Source organism: Poecilia mexicana, unplaced genomic scaffold (genome assembly GCF_051168715.1).
Source record: "Poecilia mexicana isolate PSO_F unplaced genomic scaffold, ASM5116871v1 scaffold_12, whole genome shotgun sequence".
Classification (NCBI taxonomy): domain Eukaryota; kingdom Metazoa; phylum Chordata; class Actinopteri; order Cyprinodontiformes; family Poeciliidae; genus Poecilia; species Poecilia mexicana.
In genome coordinates, this window is record NW_028263381.1 from 22,724,235 (window position 1) to 22,750,767 (window position 26,533).

The window sequence follows — 26,533 nt, forward strand, 5'->3', positions numbered from 1 at the left end:
GGATCACTCTTTACTTTGAACCCTTTAAATAAACAGGGACATAAAAGTGTCATAAAAACTGATAGTTTAATCAAAGTATAGCTTATCGTACCATGGTAAAGAAATGCAGCTGTCAGAGCAGCAACTTCAGTTTGAACAAGAATATAAACACAAAGATAAAAAGTATAAAAGTGAGAATACGGAACTACAATCATGACGACTTTAACACTTGATTCAGATTCAAACATATTGATCCCAAGGGGAAATGAAATGTAACACATATTATTCAAGGCTCTTCAAAGACTTATTGTAGGTGGTGATGGTTGTGGGCAGGAAAAGTCTCCTGTAGTGGTCTGTGTCGCAGCACATTTCAAGGAGCCTCTGACTGAAGACACTGTTTCTCTAAGGCCGTCTGATGAAGAGGATGGTCAGGGTGATCCATAATGTTCCTGATTTGATCTAAAGTTCCTCTGGACCATCATCTCCAGTAGCCCCACAGTCATCCCCAGAACAGAACAGAACCAGAACCAGAACCTCCCTTTTTCCCAGGGATCCAGACGCTCTCAAACTGGTTTTTCCGTCTTTGGCTCCGTCTTGGTCTGATCTGACAAATTGTGTCCAGGCTGGTTTGAGACTTTATGGATTTAGTCCAAATGACCACAACATAACTCGTCTTTATCTTCACCTGCAGACGCTCAGCAAACTGAATTTAATTCAAAGCAACATGATGAGAGATATTTAATAGATTAGATTTAATAGAGACTCTTTATGTTCACATGCTGACGTTTGCTGAGAAAACACCTGGAACCTGATAGCAGGAAATTATTACATTTGTCTTTTTAAAATACATATCTATGTTAAAAACATTTCAAACATAAAAATACAAAAATACCTGTTTATTTGATGACTGCCAAGATGAACAATATGTGAAGAGAAGGAGACAAGATCTAGTTTTACTAGATCTACAGCAACAAAAGGACGAGTAGCATTTGATTTACTAACTACATCAACCTTTGTCAAAAGTGCCAACATTGTGTAAAATGTGTTCAAATCCTAACTGAGCCATTAAAGACAGAGCAATGCTAGAGCATCGCTGTCTGAGCCACACAGGAACCTTTCAAATTAAAGGCCCAACAGCTTCAACCATCATCACACAGCAAAACTCCCTGAAGCAGTGGCTGGTGAAGAGGAGGAATCAGACTAATGTCATCAAGTCAGAGACATCAATTCAGTCTCATCTCCAATGAGACGTCGTTAATCTAACTGGTTACATTTTGTCATCTTGGGACAACATGGAACATTTTGGGGAGCCTTTAATTGTCCCCAGATTATCCAGCTGTGGCTCATTTTGTCTGCCCCACTCAGGCACTGAGTAAAAAACAAGTGACTGAGTAAAGCTCACTGACAGCATGTTGGATTAAAGATTACAGAGAAATATGACTTTGGAGAATAAATGTCAGCAAATGATCATTTACAGCTGTCAGCTTCACATGGCAACAATATGTCCATGTTGTCCAGCTTCACATGGCAACAATATGTCCATGTTGTCCAGCTTCACATGGCAACAATATGTCCATGTTGTCCAGCTTCACATGGCAACAATATGTCCATGTTGTCCAGCTTCACATGGCAACAATACAGTATGTCCATGTTGTCCAGCTTCACATGGCAACAATATGTCCATGTTGTCCAGCTTCACATGGCAACAATATGTCCATGTTGTCCACAGATGGTGTCTTCTCCTCTCAGCTCTGATCAGGTTGATCTTTTCTTTCTCTGCTCTGATCCTGGACAGCAGACCAGTGGAGGTTGTTAAAGCTCAGTCACACACAGTTTCAGTCCAAATGTCCAACAGGAGACAGACAGTCGTCCCCTGAATGGACATGTCTCATCAGTTCTCTGGTGTCAAATAAATCAGGATCAACAGAAACTTCAGAGCCTGGAGGTGATGAAGGTTTTCTTCATCTTCCTCATCTTGTTGATCCACTGGATCTACTGGATCACTTTGATCAGCTGGTGGTGTGAGAGGGACGTCATCTGGTCCATGGAGGACAGGGCTGAGGAGTTGAGGTCAGAGGTCAGATGCACCACAGTGAGGCTCAGACAGAGGAGAGAAGAAGAAGCAAATAGAAATCCATTAGTTTGTTTTGTTGTTTTTATTGTTTATATAAATATTTACATCTTACTTTTCCTTTTCATGATTGTTTTAGTCACTTATTATCCTCCTTTTCAAAATAAAATCATTTGCTGATTCAAACACACTAAAACATATTAAGGCCTGTAATTTATCCACTAAAGATTTATGTTCAGAAATAGAAGCATTTCCATTTGTTCATCATTTTTCTGTCTTTCTCTTCTTTCTCTCTTTCATCCAACTTTCCAAACTTTCCTTGTTTCTCAGGATCAACTCGACTCTTCGTTTCTCGTTTCTTTGCCTCAGTTTCTTCCTCTGCTTCTAATTATCTTTCTTTTCCTTTTAAACCATCAGCTTCAATGAACAGGAGAAATGACACTTTTCATCCATTCATTCACATCATGCAAACTTTTTTCTCCATATTTCATTATTATATAGTGAATCGATTCACCCTGAGGAGGAGAAAAGACCCAGGAACCACTCAGACCCATTTCTTCTGAATAGGTGGGATTTCCTCTTTAGACTGCAAACGTCTCCACAGAATCCAACCAATCAGCTTTGAGGTCGCTCTGCCTCTTCATCCTCTAACAGGTTTTTATTTCTGATAAAGTCTTTAGGATTCTCTAAAGGTTTGGTTCCCTGAATTTAAAACCAAAACTCTAGTAAATACCTGCCTTATCCTCCGATAAGGACTTTGACTAGGACTCATCGTAGAACCTGTGGCTCCATCAAAACTCTGTAAAGGTTTTTATTCAGCTTTACAAGAAAAACTAAAAAATCTCTATAAGTATCAATTTCTTTGTCAGACACCCTGCAGGAATCTTCAAGAAAATAATCTGTACAAAGATCTGTCTTCTCTTCTTCTCTTACTTTTCTTCTTTGTTATTCTTTTCCTATTTTTATTTTTCTTTCTCTTGTAATCTCTATTAATCTGGTCAATCTCAATCCTCAGGGAAAAAGGTCATTAGGATCCTTTAGTATTTTATAATTTATAATTAGTAAGTTAGTTTATTCACTGAGTGAGTCTCAGCAGATATCAGTGGATTGAGTTCGTTGATCTCAGCTCTGGAGCCGTGGAGCCGACCAGCAGCCCTCGTCTCTTTAATCCTAATCCAGGTTTGAGGCTGGAGCCGAGTGTCCAGGTCGGCACCAAACTGTTGAGGAAAACATTAATTTCCAAGCTGTTAGATGAAATCAGTCCATCAGGTTTATTTGTATCTTGTGCAGAATGCAGAGAGCCTGTAAGACGATCAGTAATGAATCAGTTCAGGATGAAAAGCTCCAACAGGAAGAGTCAACATGTAGGTTTTATATCCAGGATCCAGAACATGCAGAGACAGTCTGGTTCCCTTCAGCTGCAGGAAAACAACTTCCAACCTTGTGTGTGTTTAACCCAAACAGGATCTTCAGGTCAGAGTTCACAAGCATTAATATAACATGATCAGCTGATGGGAACTTAGGATCATTTTATCACCACACAGACAGACTTAGTTTGTCATTTATTTGATATTTTTCCTTAGTTTGGCCCTAAAACTCTGTTGTAGCAAATAAAACTGGACATAAGTTTATAATTTTCTACACATTTTAATCTAAAGGTTATAATCTTTACATATGTGGAATACAAGATGTTAGCTTTGTTAGCTAATGTGGTTATAAACATGATATGAATGGTGATTATCTTGACTGAGGCATGTTTGTTCTTCCATACATCAGTTTACTTTATATTAGTTTGCCAATAACATAATTGATCAATTAAACTGATGGTTGTTGCTTCAAAATAATAATTCTGATCAGTTTGATTTGTTATAAAGAGTAAATATTTTAAAAAGTTGTTCAGATGAACAAATCATAGCATCATGAAGCTTCTTTTCTAAATGTGACAGATTTCAACATCTCAACTCTCTTAATCCCAGTTTGTGACATTTTGGTCTCCAAGCTTCAGATTAGTGGAGATTAATCTGCATGGCAGGAAAACTGGGATGATGAATGGATGAATGCAGCTCTGCCACTAAATAAAAACAACTCATCGGCTCTCATCCAGTCTCAACCCACCATCCTGATGTCTGAAAGGCGTTGCCACGGCGACTCCAGTGGAGACGTGGAGGTTTGGTTTCCTGCAGGAGATTAAAGCCGAACACAGACTGGAGGAAACGCTCACAGTTCTTAGTGGAAACAGACTTTACTCAACTAACAGCAGAAGGTTTGATTTTATTATTAACACTTTAATGGACCAAATTCCTGATGTTTCCAACTGATTCTAGTTGTTAAAGTTCAGAACCTGAACATCCCTGAATGGGAGGAGTGAAGATTTCCCAGCATTCAGTCTGAAGAAGCTCAGCTCTTCTCAGCTCTGAGACATTTTCTGAATAAATCCCAGTCAGTGAATCTGCAGACCTGATCAGATCCAAACATCCATTTTCCAGGAGTCTCTGGTTTCATCTGTGTCGTTGTTCCAGCTGCTGAGGTCAGAATCCAGCTGTAAAACCTGGAGGCTGAATGTTCAGGTTCTCTCCTCCAAACATCCCCCCTCCCTCCCTCCAGCTGTGGAGAACAGCTGGAAAACAGCTGCATGTGTAAATAATGAGTCTGGAACAAGCTGCCACCTTCTGCTGCTGATCTGACTTTAGATTCAGGTTGATGATTGAAATGAAATCAGGGTTTGAACCTGGATCAGCAGAACCTGCTCAGCTGATCCTGGTTTAACCAGAGACTGTCCTCACTCTGCTCACCTCACTGACATGATGATCAATGATTATATAGGAGCTATATTAATAATCTATATTATAACAACGTGTGGTTTCAGCTGCAGTAATGTGGTGATGTTAAGAACTACAGTTTAGTTTGTTCGATTGTTTTGTTTATTTTCAGTTTGTATTTATATTCTGACTAGTTACTGCATAATGAATAAATCAGCTGTTCTGGTTTCTGGGCTCGTTTCTCCTCATGATTCCTTTATTTTCATCAAATCTTCTCTTCTTCCTCATGAAGATTTTATTATTTTTCCTCTGATTTCATTTCAGATCTACTTTCTGGTTTTGCTGCTTTGAAAGAAGAAACTAAAAACCATGTGAGTTGTGACATCATCAGTCATAATATCCCTCACATTTACTTTCAGTTTAAAGTCAGTCTGTTGTTCAGATGTTTTTCTTCATCTCTTTGGATCATTTGAACAAACTGTAAGTTTGATTTGTTTCCTATTTAAACTTTGTCTTCAGAAACTTTCCTGTTTGTTTTTTTCTCTCTGAAGTTTGGAGAAAAGATTCACTTTTGATTTCAGCTCAAAGTTTCATCTCTTCCTTTTAAAGGTTAATTTTCAGGATTATTAGATTAGTGATTAATTGCAATCAATCAACATGAACAGCTGATGTTTGTTTTCTTTTCCTGAACAAACGGCTTCATGTGTCTTTATCCTGAATTCAAACTTTGAGTGCTGTTTCACAAAACAAGAATAGCAGATTAAGCCAATATTTTTCAGATATCCTGGCTTAATAAAGCTTTGATTTTGTTTCACAGGAGCAGTAGCACATAGATTGTAATGGCATTTCATCCTGTTCAACTATCCTGCTCCAAATCACTAACATTCATAATTATTTAAGCGTGGTGTTTCACACCTATCAGAAACCAGAATGTTTGTCATTGATTCCACCTTCTTATGTGTAGTTTTGATATTCAGTCATGTACTGCTTGTATTTTAACATCACAATGGTAGTAAAATTATTACCAATTTTAAAATTATCCATATTTTGCTGTTGTAAGTTTGTCTAAAGACAGTCTCAGGTTGGAACAAACCTCTGCACATGACAAGTTGTTTTTTATGTTACCAACATAAAAACAGAGCCTGTGGTTCAGGAGCAGAAGTGAGAGAGAAGAGGGTGATGGTGTTGGGCGGGTCCCAGAACAGGAAGTCCAGTGAGCGATGCAGCTACTTGGTTCATTGCAATAGGCTGCAGAACAGGGACATGATGAAGGAGGGAGTCAGCAAAGGCAGTGAGTTTAGAGTGTGTGTGTTTATAGCTGTTCTGAAGTGTGTTTACAAGTAAGTCAGTGAACACTGTCCACATCCCCCAAGCCATAGTACTTGATAAATGACAGAGTGGTCATCAGCTGACAGGTAGAGCTCTGATTCAGGTCCATAGATGTTATGGGGAAAGGAGCAGGTAGAGGGAGCAGAACATCTTGTCCATAACATCCAGGATAATTTCCCATGACTGACACACAGGGAGTCAGATTCAGATGACAAAACCAGCGATCAGCCCAAAACCTGGAAGTAGTGATGGACTCTGACCTGAACCTTCAGAGCCACATTAAGACAGTCACAAAGTCGGCCTTCTATCACCTGAAGAACATCTCCAGGATTAGAGGACTGATGTCTCAGCACGATCTAGAGAAACTCATCCATACGTTTATCTTTAGCCGCATTGATTACTGCAACAGCGTCTTCACAGGTCTGACTAATCAATCAAACAGCTGCAGCTGATCCAGAAGCTGCTGCTGTTCTCACTAAAACCAGGAAGATAGAGACATAACACCAGTTTTAAAGTCCCTACACTGGCTCCCTGTAGCTCAGAGGATAGACTTTAAAATACTGTTGTTAGTTTATAAATCACTGAACGGTTTAGCACCACAATACATTAAAGATCTGTTATTGCTGTACCAACCGTCTAGACCCCTCAGGTTCTGGTTCTGCTCTGCATCCCCAGAACCAGAACCAAACGAGGAGAAGCAGCATTCAGGTTCTATGCACCACAAATATGGAACAAACTTCCAGAAAACTGTAAAACAGCTGAAACACTGGGTGCCTTTAAATCTCAACTACAAACCCACCTGTTTAGAGTTGGATTTGAAACATAATTAGTTACAAATTTAATAACTTAATGTAATGTTTTGATTGTTGATTATATGTTGCATGACTTTGTTTTTCTGATTGTGTCAAGCACTTTGAAATGCCTTGCTGCTTAATTGTACTATACAAATAAAATTTGATTGATTGATTTTGATTGACAATAATTTAATTAGGATCATGCTAACTCTGTTAAGTTCCCCATCTGCTTTAAAGTTTTACTGTTACATTTTAATGGCTCCAGACAACCAATCTGATGATCAATCTCATTAAGCTGAACTTGCAAATTATCCAAGGTCTGTTCCTTTCTGCCAGCAAGTTTCAGGAACTGGAACTGAGCTGTGGTTCTCAACAAGAATCACTTCCTGTTTGGTTCTAATCACACAGCATCTGAGGCTAAGTGTTCACAGCAAGGTGCTTCATTGTATGAACCATCCAGGCTCTCAATGGCCAGAATAGCTGCCAACATTTACCAAATTTCAGAATGTCTGAGGTACCTGCCAGGTCCAAAAAGTGTCCCATTGGGGCAGTAGGGATGTCCTTTGCCCAATCTTCTCATCAATACCAGATCCTTACTCTATTTGGATTGAATTTGCAATTTGAAACATGTGCAAACAGAGGCTCTAAGAAAGATAGCACAGCACACAGAGCAAAAAGCAGAGCAGATGAGGGAGGGAGAATAAAAACCATCAGCTTCACAGAGAAAAGGAAGAGAAAACCAACCCACTGTCAGGTTCACATGATCATATTCACTTCCATTTTTAGTTTATGAGTTTAAAGTTGTACATTAGAGCAAATGGGAGACATGATTATCATGGCTTTTAGTTGAGAATAGTTTCAAAATGTCTGTGTTGAGCTAATTATGTACTCAATCAATCCACTACTGTCTATTATTGTACTAGCCAGTTTAATATTGAACTAGTTAAGCCTGACGATCCCTCGTGAGGAATCTTTCGGGTGTTTTCATTTTTCTCTGTAAACAACCGCTCCACGTTACTTTTTTTTACTATTTTTGTTTCGTCCGCTAGAGAATCCATCTTTCGAAAACTATCCTGCATCCAAGTTTTGCCCAACATGTTATGGTTTTACAGCTATTTAAAAACAGCTGACAAGATTGAAAGGTCCTCAGAGATTTTGTAGTTTTCCTAAAACTCACTTCAAAAACAATCTTTTTAGTTGAGCAGAGATCCATCGACAAGAATCACATGACAGGAAAGACTCTGACCATTCTAGACAACATAAAGTCGGCTACGTAAATTTACTACCGGGTCTGAATTTTTTTCTGCGACTGTATGTTCTGTTCGCTTCCACCTTATGCTACAGCATATTCTTAGCTCTAGCAAAAAATATGCTAGAGCATATGAGTTATGACGGGGGACATAACACAGTTGTGTTCTGTACATCTGCGGGGGGGATATAACGTAGTTGTGTTGTTGCTCCTTCACGTCACTTCCTTCGGGGGTAGGGGGGGAATTTTTGTCTTCGCATCCACCTGAATAAAATGTAGTTGCGACCCTGCGATGATTTATTTATGTTTTACTGAAAATATTTTTTTACTACTAAGGATTTCATATTTATTTGTTCATTACTTTGTAGTAAAACACTCATAATTTTATGTCATTACTATTATTTTCCTTTGTTAGCTATACTTCAAAAAGTTATTTTTTACTGTTTTACTGCGTTTCAATAAAAGTTTTTCCAGTTGGAGTCAAAGTAATAGCAGTCAGTTCATTATTATTATATATATTATACATTTATACATATAAATGTGGTAAATGTCATGACCAATGGTTGGATTATATGTACAAAGTGTCATTCAATGGTAATCAGTGATTTAATTTAAAGAAATTCCCAGTATTGATGTGAAAAACACATTTGGCACAGTTTGGAGACATTTTTGGATGAATGACCTCTCCAACTGGGACATTTCTCAGTAAAACATTTATAAAAACTATATTTTTCAACTGAGTGAGTCCAGATTTGGTGAACTTTTACCCAACATGTAGATTTACAAGTCTAAACTACTTTTTTGTGTGAAACATAATATTTTAGTGATGTTTTGCAATGTTTATTTCTAACATTTTTGTGAGGTAAAAAAATGCTACATTTATTGTATTTAATTCAGGCAGGATAAAAGCTACAATAGCACTGACACCAGGAAATCATTCTTTGATGTCTTACCTTTACAGAGGTACCAAAAGTTTGCACTTTAATCTGATAATGTCATGAGGGGGTGTAGGTGGTGAGGAGAGAACGCTGAGACCCAGGTTATGGTGAAAAGATGATAATTTAATGAACTGGCTCAACACGGTCCAAGTCAGGCAGCACGGCAGGAACAATTAGCTCACAGCTAACAACCGGTAGCAACTGACAATGTGAATCTTGAGCTTAGCAAACCAGGACTGTACAGTTCTACTGGAAAGCATAAGACACACGTTAGACATAGACAAACGACGACAAGGATCCGACAAGGAACACAGACAACAAGTGGGTTTAAATACACACGGGGTAATCAAGGGCACGAGACACACCTGGGGAGCAATCAACGGGGAGGACAGGACAGAGACTCACAGGAAAACAGGACTGAACACAGAAAACTCAAAAACAAACATACAGAAACACGGAACATAACAGATAACTGCATAGTAAATTTTGCAGTGTTAAATCAACACTTAAAGAGTTAAATTTAACACTGTCTCCGAGTCTATTTGGTCCTTATCGGAATTGGTGTCAATTTAACTCTTTCGATAGTGTTCCATTTTCAGAGTACAATTTAACTCAAAATAGAGTTAAAATTTAACACTGACTAACACTGTACAGTGTTAATAAAGCTTAACACTCCTAGTCAAATAACTCTGATGAGAGTAAATATGATTCTAATCAGAGTTAATAAGTTACTCCCCAGTGGTGACAAAATAATTCGGATTTTCATGCTTTTCAACACTGCATTGAGTTATTGAGGGTTTTCACTGGAGGCTCATATAACTCCAGTGAGTGTTAATCCGACACACTACTGTGTTGATAATTTACTCTTTAGCTGTAAAAAAACAACTCTGCACAGATAAATGTGAAGTGCTATTTTTACACTTTTGTAGAGTTAAATGTTCAATTGAATAAAATCAAATTACCACAGAAATGCATTTAACTTTACTTTATTGAACTAAAGCACATTTTAACATCCACTGTTAACCTTTGTTAGTGTCACAGAAACATCACATGATGTACATCCCATTACATTAGACAGGTCAAAGTTGACAGAGTACATTTAAGACAAAGAGTTTTTCCACCCAAGTAACCATGAACTAACTACTCGTATATGCCGAACAAGTGCATTTGTGCAACTTAACTCTGTCAAACAGATTTGTTCAAGTACTAGTGAAGCAACCTAGCCCGAATTTCTGCCACACGAGGACTTTCTTTTACTTTACCTACATCTATATTGTACACAGTGGTCTGGATGAACGTAAACATGTTACACAGCATGGGGTTGTATGTTGTGGCAAACACGTAATGTGCCTTAAACAGTTCGTCAAAAGCACCGAGAGGAGGTTGACCTGCAAGCGATGGCATTTTTGTCAAGGATGATGAAGAACTGGTGGGCTACTTTCTTCCTCCGTCCTACAGCCAGGAGATAGGGTTGTGTGCTCGTCGTGATGGCATCAAGATGTTCTTGGATGTTGGTTCCCGTCTGTGGGGGGAGTCAGGAGGGGGAACACACAGTACAATTACAATTTCATAGCTGCAATGCTACACAAAAAACAGCTTTCATATGGGAAAACAGCATTTTCCCAGGGTGATATCATCCTAAAACTGAAACTCTCCCAGTGACACAACCTTGAGTAAAATATAAAATAAAATTTGCAACAAATACAAACCTTCTTGAAGACCACAAGATGCTTCTCTACTTGGGAGGCAGACACCTTCCCTGGTCTCTTCCGACCCAAGGCAGAGGGGGGAATCAGGTGTAGCAGCAGCAAAATCGATGAGAGGTCACTGTCCCAACCTGTGATAAGAGAAATTTGATGCCTAATTGATCATCAAAATCTAGTGATTATGCAATTTAAATTACGTGTACATCAGTAAGTGAAGCTCACACAATAGCTGAATCCTACATAATGTGGAAAGTCATCCTTACTCATGTCATCATCCACTTCAGTGCTATCCTCAGGAGTATCAGCTGCCAGGAGAAGTTCTTCAAGGTCACTGGTGGTTGGAAGCTTTCTGCATTGTTGGATGATCTTTTTCTCGAACGTGGTTGTCCATTTCTCCAGAAACTTGCCAGACACATCATCTCCAAACATCAGGACAAAATCCTGCTCCACCTAGGATGTAGATAAAAAACAAACATTTCCCAGTCACATTAAATGTTTTCATTTTGACTTGTCACAAAAATAAAAATTTTACATGACTGTGAAATTATCAAAATAACCATTTAAACAATTACCAAGCCTTTGACATCTTTGAAACGTGGAAAGACAGAGAGTATGTTGTTTGACTGTTGGGAGTCGAGGACCATGTTGCGCCAGAAATCAAATGTGAGCTTCATCTTCTTCTTGATTGTGTCCTCATCGACTGAATGCTTCATCAGTGCAATGGCTTCCTTACACTCTTCCTCACTCAGTACAGTCTCTGGAACAAACTGGGTCTCCCGTCTAGCAGCTGGTCCTCCAAGCCCATGTTCACATGATGCTTCTTCGGAAGATGCTAGTCAATATAAAAAAATCCTTCAACTTAAAAAAAGAACAACAATAAAACCTCCTCTGCCCCCCAAAAAAGCAACACCACACCCATAGTTGCATTTCTTCTTCAAGTGTTATTAATGGTTTACCTCCATATGATGATCGTCTGTCTCTAGCAGTGGATCTCTGAATAGTTTTTATCCTCCAGGCTAAGTACCCAGTACCACTTGCAGCATCATAATAATGCTCCTTGAGGATCAAAAGGATTGCAAAAACAGACAGACATAGAAAGAAGAACATCAGAATTATGGCTAAAAGCTGATGAAGAATTTCTATGCAAACCAAACAGTTGCCACTACAAGCATTGAATCAGAAAATCAAATGCCAATAAAATGTCAGATCACATGACTTTGACTGACACAACCAGTAAATCTGCTGAGAGCAGACATCTCAGAATTTAAATAGAACTTGGTAAAGGTAATGTCCACAAATGGGTTTATGATTTTAAACTGTTTATAGCATTATTGGTTATATTTTTAAAAGGTTTATGTAAAAAACACTGGTGAAATGTGAAAAAATTATCTCCGCAGCAATTTCACAATTGCAACCTAAGGAAAATCATTTTCAAAGCAACTGCATCAGTTAAACATATAATCTGATTAAAAACTAAAAGTTTTCAATGTGTTATTGTGATTACCATAACACAGTCAATTATAGTATGTGACTTACATCATCACTCGCGTCAAATTCAGTGTTAACTATGAAACTACCTGGACTATTAGCCCCCGCTTGCGGTTCCAACACTTCAGAGTCGTCAGGCCTAATTGAAAATGAAACAAACTGTGTTAGACATACTCAACCCGAATAAAATATGGACTAACGTAAAAAAGGAGAAGAGCAGCTAATAGCTAGTTTAGCAAACTCGTGGCACCAACGATACAATTTACTTAGCAAAAAAATAAAAAATAGCTGGACGGTTAGCATTACTGTTGACCTGAAAAGTCATAAAGCCAACGTGACTTATTTTGTCTCAACCCAGACATCTTTTTCTAAATTTATATTATTTTTCTTAAAGAAATAAAACACATATCTATGTAATATAGTTTAGACATGGATTTAAGGCGGACATAGTCGAGTTGGACAGGCGAATATTTTAAGCTAGCCATTCACTCGGTCAGGTTAGCCGTAAACTCAGTATTAAGATATTAAAACTCACTTGGATAATGGGGCTTACAAAAAATATTCTTATAAAACAATTCAAATTGTATTATTATCTTACAAAAAGAAATTTACCACAGTCTTTCAAGCAGGAGAAAAATGGCGTCCACGCAACGGTTAGACTTGTTGGTTTGAGAGGAGGAGGTGGGCGGAGCTTACACTCTGGAAATTTACACTGACACTAGGTGGCATTATACTCAATCTGTTGTTGTATTAGCTCTGAAAGAGTCAATGAATTGTGACACCGCATATTTAACACTGCGAAATTTACTGTGTGTGAGGCTATTAGTGATTTATTTTTGGATGTGTACAAAGCCCTTTCCACCCTTAGGGCTTAAAGGGTTTTAAGCGTTGATCCGTTCCTGCTTAGTTACGATGCGCTGAGCAGCTAATGTTGTACATTTTGATCGTTTGTAAAGTCAATCCCAGAACTTCTTGAAGTACAAATTCCAAATCATTTCCAGTCAGATGAATCATTTGTGAACAAAATCCATTTATTCCATGACACACAGCAACAATGTTAACAATGACTCCACGACAGCAGTCAAAACATTCATGCCCTTCCAGGTTTAACACCTGTCAACTATCGCTCACCTCTTGGTTCATATATTGGTGCCAACAGCCACATCTAGTGACCAAAACACCAAAAATACACATATATGGTTCCAATAACAGTTTTTTCTTCAGTATGATGTACTTTAGTTCTTCACAATCCTCCATTGTGAAGAATTGTGAAACAAATAAAGAATAATTTTTTTTGGTGTAAGGTATAGCGTATGCAACTGATCTATCATAGCAACAGTGAACCTGTGATTGATCTCATGGTCTCTTGAAGAAATCTGTGAATGACCGTTCATCTGATTTATTTAGACCTGGCTCAATATAGACACACTTTCTTAGATTGGTTTGGACTTTGTGACACGGAAAAAGCTAGAATGAACTGATGGTGTTATGTCAAGTCTGGATTTATCTCTTATCCTGGATTTCTGAATCTTACTTTCATGAAAGAGTCCTCAGGTCTAAACAATTAAACTCATACACAGCAGTTTCCTGCAGCATCCTTTAAAATAAAATAGTATTAGTAAAATGTGTTTCATTCAGTCATTCAGTATTTATGGATCACATGTTCAGTTCTTGATGTTCAAAGGGAAGCAATATTGTTCAGTGAATGTAAATGTTGCTGCATGTCTCCATCTAGTGGACTGATAGTAGAAGTGCAGGTTGAATCAGTGAATGGAAATGTTGCTCCATGTCTCCATCTAGTGGACTGATAGTAGAAGTGCAGCAGCTGATGCAGCTTCCTCTGCCTCTCTGCTGTCTGACTGCATTCACCTGACACTGATATGAAGCAGAGAAGAAGAGCCAATCAGAGGAGGAGCAGCTGATCTTTTTCCAGCACTAATGATGTAAAGGATGATCAGAGTTGATGTGCAGATGAATGATGTGTGTTTCCTCTGCAGGTGAAGCTAGAAAGTGTGTGTGAGCGGATGTGAATTCAGCAGCATGGATCAGTGTGAGGACAGAGAGGAGGGAGTCCCTCCCTCTAAAACCACTCTGTGTGGGGAAGATGAGAGCCAGAGCAAAGGTCAGAGGTGAGGTCACCATCTCTAACTGTCCACAGCCCTTTTCACACAGCGTTCACTATATCAGGCCAAAACAGACGTGGTGATGAAGCTGCTGCTGCTCCTCTTTGCTGCTTCATCCAGACTGAACAGATTCAGTTTTAATCATCATGTTTCTGTCAGGATCCATCAGAGACTCAGACCAGAACCAGAACCAGAACCCAGCTGTGTGTCCTTTAAGAGCGACTGGTCAATGGATGAGATCATTGACTTTAAATCTCCTGGATCTCCACCATCAGAGAGGTGAGCTGTTTCTAACTGCTGATCTCTTTATCTGGCATTGTGGTCATGTGACGATACCAAGTTCTGCATCAACTTCATGTTTCCAAATGAAACAAAATCAGGCACTTTGTCCAATATTAATATTAACACAGATACACAAATTCATAAGTGAATTTCATTTCTAGATTGATATTTGGAGTGTTCTCAAAATTAATGAATCAATAAACAGATTAACGCTGGACGATTAGACCTCCATTACAAAATTATATGATTCCAGTTTCAACTCTGCGGATCAAACATCATGGATCATCAACCATTTCTGCATTTAATCTAAATTATACCTCAAGTGGATCTGATTCAGAACCAGATGGTCTCTATCGGACCACCTGGTTCTGAATGAAGCTCCATCAGATCCTCCTTGGATGGTCAGAGTGGAAACGACTCCTGGTTCTTCTCCATGTCAGAGCTCAACACTAAGATCATCAAACTTCTCTCAGTCATTTAAACCAACATGTTTGTCTGAGAATCAGATCTTTCTGCTCTTTAAACAAGGCTGGAATTTATTCAGGAGGATCAATGATCAGGAACATGTTGGAGGATTGGACCGGTTCTGATGGGAATCATTTAGAGCATCAAGTTGATGACCTGTCTGGTTCTGCTGGGTCTCATAGCTCAGTATTTTAAATTGTTACACATTCAAAATAAACTTTACAGAAAAAATACACAGAAATATTTTAATGAGAATTTTTCTTATCAGGATCCATCAGGGGGTCAAATCAGAACCAGAACCAGAACCAGAACCCAGCTGTGTGTCCTTTAAGAGCAACAGGTCAAAGGATAAACTCATTTACTTTAAATCTCCTGGATCTCCACCATCAGAGAGGTGAGCTGTTTCTAACTGCTGTAAACTGAACCAGTAAGTTTCAGATGTTCCCTGTTATATTTACAGAGTTATCTAAACCAGCTGCTCTGTTCTAATGAAAACACCTTCATATCTTCATCTCTGGGTGATGATGATGTTCTGCTGCTTCCTGGCTCCATGTCAGACTAACAGTGGGACACATTTCCACCAGCCACTGGGAAATACCTGGTAAACCAGTCTGGTCCATCAGGACTTGGTTCCTGTGTGCATTGTGAGATCAGTTCAGCAGGAAGGAAAGCTTCATGATGTGGTTGGTGAGATCTGCTGGAACTCAACCAGACTGAGCTGATGTGTACCATCAGAGGTTCTGCTGGTTCTTAGTGGATCAGCAGGAACATTAAATCTTTACTTGGATCATCTGGTTCACTGCTCACATCCAGATATCACTTCATGGACCTTTACCTTCTGATTGTCTCTGTGTGGACAGATATAATGTGAGCTCACTGGCTTCCAGGATCTACAGGATCCATTTTAAATCCTCTAGAACATCCAGGAGAGGATCCCACATGGACACACCCACATATCTCAGAGCTCCTCCATGTCCACATCACCTCAGATCCAGTCATCAGAACCTGATGGATGTCCCACACTGTCCTGAAGACCTGTGGACAGAGCCTTCACTACCACTGTCCCCAAGCTCTGGGACTCTGTCTCCACCAGCATCAGATCTGCTGACAGTGTGGACAGTTTGAAGTCCAAGTTCAACACCAACTTTTTAAAATGTCTACTGGTGATTCTGGTGTTACTGGTCTTCATCCTTGTAGTTCATCTTCCTCTTTCTAACTTCTTTGTATTGTGTTCATGTGATGCTCTGTTTTCTGCTTTAATGTGATACTCTTAGTTATTTTATTAGTAAATATTGCTGGATGAATATTTCCTGCCTTCCTGATTGTTCCTGGTTCCTCCACAGAGTGGACCAGCAGAGCTCAGAGGTTCCCAGTGGTCCGTCTGCCCAGCAGCATCAAACACAGCTGGACTCCATATTTATGGTCTGTACATGAACAACAACTACTTTTCCATGGTTCTGTTCACAGTCGTCTCCATGCTGCACTTTGTAGACCAGAGGACTGTCAGTCTGTCCAACATCCATCTGGTGTTTGGCTCCATGATTTCAGTCTGATGTTTCCTTCATCTATTATTCTGTTCCAGCTGCTGGAGGAAAACATTGTCACTTTTGTGAAGAACGAGCTGAAGAAGATCCACAAGGTTCTGAGTACAGATTACCCAGAAAGCTCAGAGAGTCAGAGAGAGGATGATGAGGTGTTGGGAGGTGATGATGAAGAGCAGAGGAGGAGCAGCAGAGAGGCAGTGATGAAGATCACACTGAACTTCCTGAGGAGGATGAAGCAGGAGGAGCTGGCTGACCGTCTGCAGAGTAGTAAGAGGATTTCTACAAAGATTTGACCTGATGGATAAATGACACATTTACTGATGTCTGAAGAAATGGAATCACATTAATTTAAATTATCTCCAGAAGGTGTTTCTGTTTCATCTCTGATTTTACTTTCTGTGTTATTTAGAACATCTTGCTGCAGATTGTCAACCATTTAAATCTGGTCTGAAGAAGAAGTTCCAGTCTGTGTTTGAGGGGATTGCTAAAGCAGGAAGTCCAACCCTTCTGAACCAGATCTACACAGAGCTCTACATCACAGAGGGAGGGACTGGAGAGGTCAATGATGAACATGAGGTCAGACAGATTGAAACAGCATCCAGGAAACCAAACAGACCAGAAACAACAATCAGACAAGAAGACATCTTTAAAGTCCCACCTGGAAGAGATCAACCAATCAGAACAGTGATGACAAAGGGAGTGGCTGGCATTGGGAAAACAGTCTTAACACAGAAGTTCACTCTGGACTGGGCTGAAGACAAAGCCCACCAGAACATCCACTTCATATTTCCATTCACCTTCAGAGAGCTGAATATGCTGAGAGAGAAAAAGTTCAGCATGGTGGAACTTGTTCATCACTTCTTTACTGAAACCAAAGGAATCTGCAGCTTTGAACACTTCCAGGTTCTGTTCATCTTTGATGGCTTGGATGAGAGTCGATTTCCGCTGGACTTCCACAACAAGGAGATCCTGACTGATGCTACAGAGTCCAGCTCAGTGGATGTTCTGCTGACAAACCTCATCAGAGGGAAACTGCTTCCCTCTGCTCTCCTCTGGATAACCACACGACCTGCAGCAGCCAATCAGATCCCTCCTCAGTGTGTTGGCATGGTGACAGAGGTCAGAGGGTTCAATGACCCCCAGAAGGAGCAGTACTTCAGGAAGAGATTCAGAGATGAGCAGCAGGCCAGCAGGATCATCTCCCACATGAAGACGTCACGAAGCCTCCACATCATGTGCCACATCCCAGTCTTCTGCTGGATCACTGCTACAGTTCTGGAGGATGTGTTGGAGACCAGAGAGGGAGGAGAGCTGCCCAGAACCCTGACTGAGATGTACATCCACTTCCTGGTGGTTCAGACCAAAGTGAAGAAGGTCAAGTATGATGGAGGACCTGAAACAGATCTACACCGGAGTCCAGAGAGCAGGAAGATGATCGAGTCTCTGGGAAAACTGGCTTTTGACCAGCTGCAGAAAGGAAACCTGATCTTCTATGAATCAGACCTGACAGAGTGTGGCATCGATATCAGAGCAGCCTCAGTGTACTCAGGAGTGTTCACACAGATCTTTAGAGAGGAGAGAGGGCTGTACCAGGACAAGGTGTTCTGCTTCGTCCATCTGAGTGTTCAGGAGTTTCTGGCTGCTCTTCATGTTCATCGGAAATTCATCAACTCTGGAGTCAACCTGATGGAAGAAACTCAAACATCTAAAATGTTTTCATTATTTAATAAACCTAATCTAAAGTCTCTCCATCAGAGAGCTGTTGACCAGGCCTTACAGAGTCCAAATGGACACCTGGACTTGTTCCTCCGTTTCCTCCTGGGACTTTCACTGCAGACCAATCAGAGACTCCTACAAGGTCTGCTGACACAGACAGGAAGTAGCTCACAGACCAATCAGGAAACAGTTCAGTACATCAAGGAGAAGATCAGTGAGAATGTGTCTGCAGAGAAAAGCATCAATCTGTTCCACTGTCTGAATGAACTGAATGATCGTTCTCTAGTGGAGGAGATCCAACAGTCTCTGAGTTCAGGACGTCTCTCCACAGATAAACTGTCTCCTGCTCAGTGGTCAGCTCTGGTCTTCATCTTAGTGTCATCAGGAAAAGATCTGGATGTGTTTGACCTGAAGAAATACTCTGCTTCAGAGGAGGTTCTTCTGAGGCTGCTGCCAGTGGTTAAAGCCTCCAACAAAGCTCTGTAAGGACACACATTGGTACTGCAGGTATTTTGATAGGTAGAAATATGTAATCATTGAGGCATTGTTTTGTTAGTTTATTTATTAGTATAGTGTTTTCTCAATGTCGACCACTGGTGAGTGATGAGTAGAAAAGAGACCAGCTCTCGTTGGCAACTTTTGTTGATAATTGTTCAAGCAGCACAAATCCCCTGTTTTTGCATTCACTGGATTAATGCAGTTCATTGTAGAATTTAATAGTTCTCTTTCATGCCTCCTTGTTGCATATGGTTAAATTATTCAAGGCTTCAGGCAGAACTATAGAATAAATCAGTTCATATTAAAGTATCATAAAGTTGTTAAGAATGTGAAATTTTTTCAGTCAGTCCTAGAAGAACATTGTTCAGATTTTGATAAAATACTTAACAGATTTTCCTCCCTGTCTCCTCAGACTGAGTGGCTGTAACCTCTCAGAGAGAAGCTGTGAAGCTCTGTCCTCAGTTCTCAGCTCCCAGTCCTCCAGTCTCAGAGAACTGGACCTGAGTAACAACAACCTGCAGGATTCAGGAGTGAAGCTTCTCTCTGCTGGACTGAAGAGTCCAAACTGCAACCTGGAGACTCTCAGGTAACTCTGGGCTCTTGACAAATTGCTGCATCTTAGGAGCAAGGAGAAGAATTATTACAGATCCAGCAGTTGCTTGGTTTTCTTATTTATTCCACCTGTTACCCATCCATCCATCCAGTTCAGACCTTGGGCTCTACCTCAATGTTCTCATCATGTGATGAATTGTGTCTGCAGCTTATCAGGCTGTTTGGTCTCAGAGGAAGGCTGTGCTTCTCTGGCCTCAGCTCTGACCTTTAACCCCTCCCATCTGAAAGAGTTGGACCTGAGCTACAATCATCCAGGAGACTCAGGAGTGAAGCTGCTGTCGGCTGGACTGAAGGATCCAGACTGGAGACTGGAAGCTCTCAGGTATGGAGGAATCTGCTGCAGGAGCAGAGAAGGTCTGATAGAGGAGGAAGAGGAGAAATGTCTTTAGTCTGATGGGAAACATTTAGTTTGAAGAGAAATATTTAGTTTGATCATTAAATATTTAGATGCCTCATCTGGAGGCAGAGATCATTACCCAGTTTTCTGGAATATTCTCCTGACTAAGAACGGCTCACAAGGAAAATGAAAGAGTGGGATGGATTTAATAGAGTTTAATAGGGACTCTGACTAAATGAATAAAAGTGAAGTTCAGTTAGATTTCCATGATGATCTACTGATGACAGAAAGGACTTTAAAACAATATTTGATGGAGCTCCAGACCAATCAGCCCCAAGGAGCAAAGATGAGAAGAAAAGTAACTCCATGATGGTCAGATGGATGTTTAAAAGTTCAGAGAGAGAAATAAAGATTTTGAACTAAACTCACAACTTTCAGAATTTAATAAAAATATGAAATAAATGTAGTAGTTTGTTCTCCACCAGGGGGCAACATCTGGAAAATAATAAAATGAATGAGAGGAATCAGGAGAGAATTGAAATTCCTTGTTTTCCAGAGGAAATGGAGAATTGCAGTGAATGATGAGGAAACGTAGAATTGTGCTCTGTTGACCGTGGTAGAAATTAAAAACAATAATAAGACCTTTTAGAGTTCAGCTCCAAGAAAAGACTAATGTGTTTAGGTTTTCAGTAGTTGGGAAAGCTTTTGAGATTGTTCAATAAAGTTTGGGAAAAATTTCCAACGTCTTGGAAAAAGGCAGAGACACTTCATGTTGGAAAACCAGGGTAATATCCATCCAACCAATCAGATTCCAGATCCACAGCTCTGACGTCGCATTCAGGAAAAATAATGGAATCGTAATAAGAGAAAGAAAAACATCTTATTTGTAAAGCAGAGGGATGATATCAGCCCATCAGATGGGCTAGAGGAGGGAGAGGAAGCATCATGGACTGCATCGGTCCTTCACCTGATCCTGGTTGTTGGGACAAGAACTTCGTTACTCAACTTAAGGACATTTTTCATGGATCTGTAAGTAGATTTAATCCTGGCTACTTTTACTCCACTACATTTTGTAACGATTGTAACGTTTTGTACGATGCAACAAAATGTAACATTTTGTACATCCAAGTCGCATTGAGCTTTTTTGATTTGTTGGTTAGTTTGAAAGTAATCAGTGATTCTAGTGCTGCCTTTGCCTCCTTGTTAGCATGAACTGCTAGCTTTAAAAATTCACTGTCTGTAAAACCATATTGAGGTAAGTTAAGCTGCTAAACGTGTCTGAGTTTTTGGGTGTGAAACTGATTCAGGTTAGAGAAGTTTTATGTAATCTCACCAGCTTCTAGTTTATATTGACTGTAATAAATCCATCCATCCATTTTATTTCACCCTTGTCCCTTAGTGGGGTCGGGAGGGGTGCTATCTCCAGCTAATGTTCTGGGCAGGAGGCGGGGTACACTGTGGACAGGTCGCCAGTCTGTCGCAGGGCAACAGAGACAAACAACCATGCACACACACGGACCTAGGGGCAATTTGGAGAGGCCAATCAACCTGGCATGTTTTTGGACTGTGGGAGGAAACTGAAGAACCCGGAGAAAACCCACGCATGCATAGGGAGAACATGCAAACTCCATGCAGAAAGACCGGGGCCGGGAATCGAACCCAGAACCTTCTTGCTGCAAGACAACAGCTCTACCAACTGCGCCACTGTGCAGCCCGACTGTAATAAATAAACACATTAAATAGCTGTAAGCTAGCATGAACTGGCAGTAGCACTGGTTACTGCGGTCGGGGCGCGTGGAGCGCAGCGTCTCCTGCCATGAATGTCCCAGTAATGTTAAACTCCTCCACATCCGGGTTACTGAATTGATGCCAATAATCTCCATCTCATATTAACATTCAATAAATTAGAATATGGTACCCATGAGGCTCGTTTGTCAGATTTAAAACAACTTCAGCAGATATTAAGCATACTTTTCATCAGACCCTCATTTCTGCATTGAGGTTTGTTATTGGTCTGTTATTGGTTGTCATGGTAATGCCAGCGGAGTGATCTATGTTGTCAGGTCCTGCTCCTCATGTGATGTTGTGTTGGTTCTGGGCTAGCATTAAAAAACTAAGAGTTCTGGACTTAAACACATGAGTGGACATCCAGTTACTTTACAATCATCAACAAATCAAAGCTTTAAAACAGTTTTTGGGGAATTAATTTGCATGATGTGTTTAATTTGTGAGATGAGTTACTGAAATACTTTTCATAAATATAATTTATTGAAAATGACTGTAGTTAAGGACTGCTAGTGACGCAGGTCATCCTGAGATTCTGATGCATAGAATCACAAATCTAGATCTAAACTGTCACAGAGAAAAAACAATAAAAACATGAATTATCTGCAGCATTGTTCATTAAATGGCTCATTAATGATGTATTAAAATTAAATATAATAGAAACACTTAATGATATTGTATTAGCCATTAAGTAATGTATTCAGCAAGCACTTTTACTTTTAATAAGTATTTTTAGAGCCAGTACTTTCTTACTTTTACTCAAGTAAAAATGTAAATGTTCTTTTACCAAAGTACATTTTGTCTCTTTATTTGTACTTAGGGGTGTATAATTATATCAATTCCACGAAATTTATCGATTTTTCATCCGTCAGTAACATGTTACTTCTCTCAGTAACCAGTAATCTAACACGTTGCTATTTCAAATCCAGCAGTCAGACTACAGTTACTTATCAAAACCACTTTGCGTTACTATTTTCTTTTTAATTAAATTTATTTCCTCTATGTATCTTGGGGAGAACCACCGTTTGCATTTGACAGAATCAGCAGCGACAGAAACAAACAATGGAGGGAGGAGGAACATTCACATTTTGTTGCTGGAAAATCAGGAAGTATTTTGAATTTCACTAACCAAGTCCAATTGTTATAAGCGACTTTGGGCTATTTTTTTCTAAAGCTACTTGCTAATTTATTGAGTTGTGGTTTTTGGGCTCGGAAATAATCAGAAACCCCAGAATGTGTCTGACATCCAGTTAGTTTCAGTTTCTCTCCCTGTCCATCATTTCCTGGATGATCCATCCCGCTGAGTCTTTGTTAATGTCAAGTTAATATATTACCTGTGAACAACGTCGAGCTTTGCGTTGAGCTCCACAAAACTCCAAACATGGAAACTAATAAGTACAGAGCAAAAAACGTGAAAACAGTCACAAATGAATGAGTATGTAAGGCAGTGCAACTAAATGCCATTATAATTATTAAGATAAATGTCACAAATCTGTGCAGCCATCCGAGTTGTGGAGCCTTAGGATGAGCTGCGACACTCTGTTACTCTGACAGCAAACACAGGGCCGTAACACAGAACCTGGACACTCGGGGGACGGGGCTCGACAGCAGTGTTGTAGTACTTGAGACTGATCTTGGTCTCGAGACCATTTTTTGATTGTCTCGGTCTCGTCTCGGACTCGACCGCATTTAGTCTCGGTCTTGTGTCGGTTTCGGGCGCTGAGGAATCAGCATTTTATTTCAAGACCAGTCGAGACCGCAACTGTGAAAATATCACTAAATGTACACCATACTGTCCAATTTGTTAACATCTTTGTTTTCAATGGATGCAAAACGCACCGATTAAAATCCAAGCAACTAACAAGCAACTACGTGTTTCTGTTACTCCCCCTCCCCTTTCCACCTTTCACTCGCATGCGGTGCTCCAAGTCATGCGCAGTGGTTTTCTCTGAGCGGCAGAAGATGTCTGTCTAATCGTCAATAATAGAATAGCACTGCATAAATCATAAAAAATCCAATGGCCACATCTAACTCACCAGCGCTTCGCTTTCACAGACGGTGGGGACAACGTCCAACTTTTTTCGTCACTTAGAAAAGTAGTTCAAAGAAAGGTAAGCTCCGTTGACATGATGCTAGCAAAGCTAGGTGTATAGAGACACATAAGCATTTGCGATGAAAAAATCTTGTCACTCACTGCCTGAATTATTGTGCGGAGGTGTTGACTTGTTGCATATATGGGACAACGCTGTGTCCAAAAGTCTGCAATATAGTGATGTGACATTCAGAAACAGTCTGATTCTTCTGCAGGGCTCTTTACTTATTAGATAGAATTGGAGTGTCACTGGGGAACCATTGTTCTATCAGATTATCATACGCTGTCAGAATAGCATACATGCAGTGAGTACCATGCCTGCATGCGGATTAAGAAGTCTGTCAGAGGAGATGTCAGTTCAACATACGCAACAAGTTATGATGAAAATAAGTCACTAAATGTTTTTCAGTAACTATATAGATATACATGCATTGTCGAGGTTTCAAAGTGTATTTAAAGCAGGGTCTGTCTGCAGCTCCAGTCAACTACAAAATACGCCCATGTAAAACTCATTAACCTACTTAACCACTAAGTCAGGATGCCATGCAACTGTTAATAAAGTGTATGATGATCTACGTCATGATTCTATGTTGCTGATCAAATTAAATCTTATGGTAATGACGTGTCTGACAGATATAGCCGTGAGTTTGTGCTAAGCGTATGACGATCTGACCTGACAGAACACCCGTTCTTTGTTCTTGTAATGCTCTGCATACACTGCAGTCAATATTATTTTATTTATGTATGTTGATATTTTTTAAATTAAATAACTAAAACACAAGAACGAAAGAGCATGCAGAGCATGCATATTGCTTTATGATTGTTTTCACTCAAAGTGGCAGCTGTAATATGTGCCATGGTGTCAGACTGCCTGGTTTCATGTAGCTGGAGAGAGCATGAGAACAGTCGTGATGAGTGCCTTGTGTTTGGTTATTTCTTGCTCGTTGGTCAGTGTTCATAGTTGAGCGTTGTTTACCATCAGGGCATTGCCTCAATTTAATGGTGCAGACAGTGGTGGTTTCTGACATGAGCAATATGGGCAAATGCCCAGGCCGATATCTTTTCAGGGTTGGCACAAGACCACCACGGATTGTAGCACAGAGATGGAATATTTAATATTGGTAAAATGTATTTAGTATTTAATATCTAGGTGTTTTTATGGGAATATGGATCTTTCAGATTATTTTGAGAAGCAATTTTGATTATAGTTTACATTTTATTGTGTCATGTAGCACGGGCTGCTGGTCTTGGTCTTGACTCGGTCTCGATACACTTTGGTCTTGGGTTAGGTGGTCTTGACCACAACACTGCTCTACAGTTCATTTATATTTTTCCAGACAATACAAAAACACAAATTACTAAAGTTTTTTTTTGTGGTGTTGCAACCATCAAACAATCTCCCCTTCAGTTAAACCTTATAAGTGGAGACACATTGTTGATGTTACCATTATAAAATAACTTAAATTAAGTTTTGACAAAGATCAATGTAATTTTCTCAGGTGGTGGAGCGTTGTTGTTAGCAGCTGCTGAAAGTAACTAAAAGTTACTTGTAATGTAACTTAGTGACTTTCCAAATCAAGTAAGCAGTAATCTAAGTTGGACTGTTCCTGTCTCAGTGGAGGACAATGTGTGTCTGAGAGACATGTAATGTCCATGTTTGCTGCTGAAAGAGACTGATGGTCTGACCCCCCTCCTCCTTTCAGGGTGGAGCCTGCTGGAGGCCCATTCTTGACACCAGGTCTGAGGAAGTGTAAGTGTGTTTTTCATCTGATTCATGACAACAAAGCAGCTCACATTCAACCATCTTCAAACTGTCACATCACTCATTCAGGATCATCATCAAAGATCAATAAATGATCAATAACTGCAGCTGGATTGTGTTTGTTCTCTCCATCAGATTCCTGTCAACTCACCATCGACACAAACACAGTGAACAGAAAACTCAAACTGTCTGAAGACAACAGGAAGGTGACATTAGTGAAGAAGCTTCAGTCATATCCTGATCATTCAGAAAGATTTGATTACTGGGATCAGCTGCTGTGTAGAACTGGTCTGACTGGTCGCTGTTACTGGGAGGTCGAGTGGAGAGGATGGGTTTATATATCAGTGAGTTACAGAAGAATCAGGAGGAAAGGAAACAGTGGAGACTGTTTGTTTGGAGGGAATGAACATTCCTGGAGTCTGATCTGCTCTGATATTTATGGTTACTCTGTCTATCACAATAACAGAGAAACTCGTCTCTCCTCCTCCTCCGTCTCTCACAGAGTATCAGTGTATGTGGACTGTCCTGCTGGCATTCTGTCCTTCTACAGAGTCTCCTCTGACTCACTGATCCTCCTCTACACCTTCAACACCACATTCACTGAACCTCTGATTCCTGGATTTACAGTCTGTTGGTCCAGGTCTGGTTCTTCAGTGTTTCTTTGCTGATTTGAGTCTAAAGATTTTCCTCCTGTCAGAAAAACTCTCTCGCTGTTGAACAGATAGTTCATCTCTAAGGGTTTCCCCCGGTGTATTGCAGGCATCGCGGCCCGCCATGCTTTACTAGCGCCACCGCCAGGCTAAGCCTTTTTTTTAGGACAATAAAATGATAATTTTTTAAAAATCGCCTTTTTTTAAGCCGGATTGCGAGCGCCTCTGTTGCTCTGAGCTTTTCACTATCAGAGCAGATTTATTGCCAAAAGAGGTTTATAGTTTATGGATTCAAAGCCGACAGCGTGCCGACCAATCACCTCGCTCTCTGCAGCAGTAGCTCTAAAGTTGACC

The 26,533-nt window shown here is 40.0% G+C and overlaps 1 protein-coding gene and 1 pseudogene across 1 annotated transcript in view; one reads left to right on the forward strand and one right to left on the reverse strand.

Annotated features, from left to right (window-relative positions):
* Window positions 1-10,091: 10,091 nt before the first annotated feature.
* LOC148156121 (uncharacterized) lies at window positions 10,092-11,566 on the reverse strand (annotated as a pseudogene).
* Window positions 11,567-18,158: 6,592 nt separating this feature from the next.
* Window positions 18,159-26,533, forward strand: part of LOC148156122 (NLR family CARD domain-containing protein 3-like) — a 185,855-nt gene continuing 177,480 nt past the window's right edge. Inside the window, exon 1 of the mRNA XM_088010629.1 lies at window positions 18,159-18,925. Coding sequence (XP_087866755.1) covers window positions 18,159-18,925 — 767 coding nt within the window. The remainder of the gene's footprint in view (window positions 18,926-26,533) is intronic.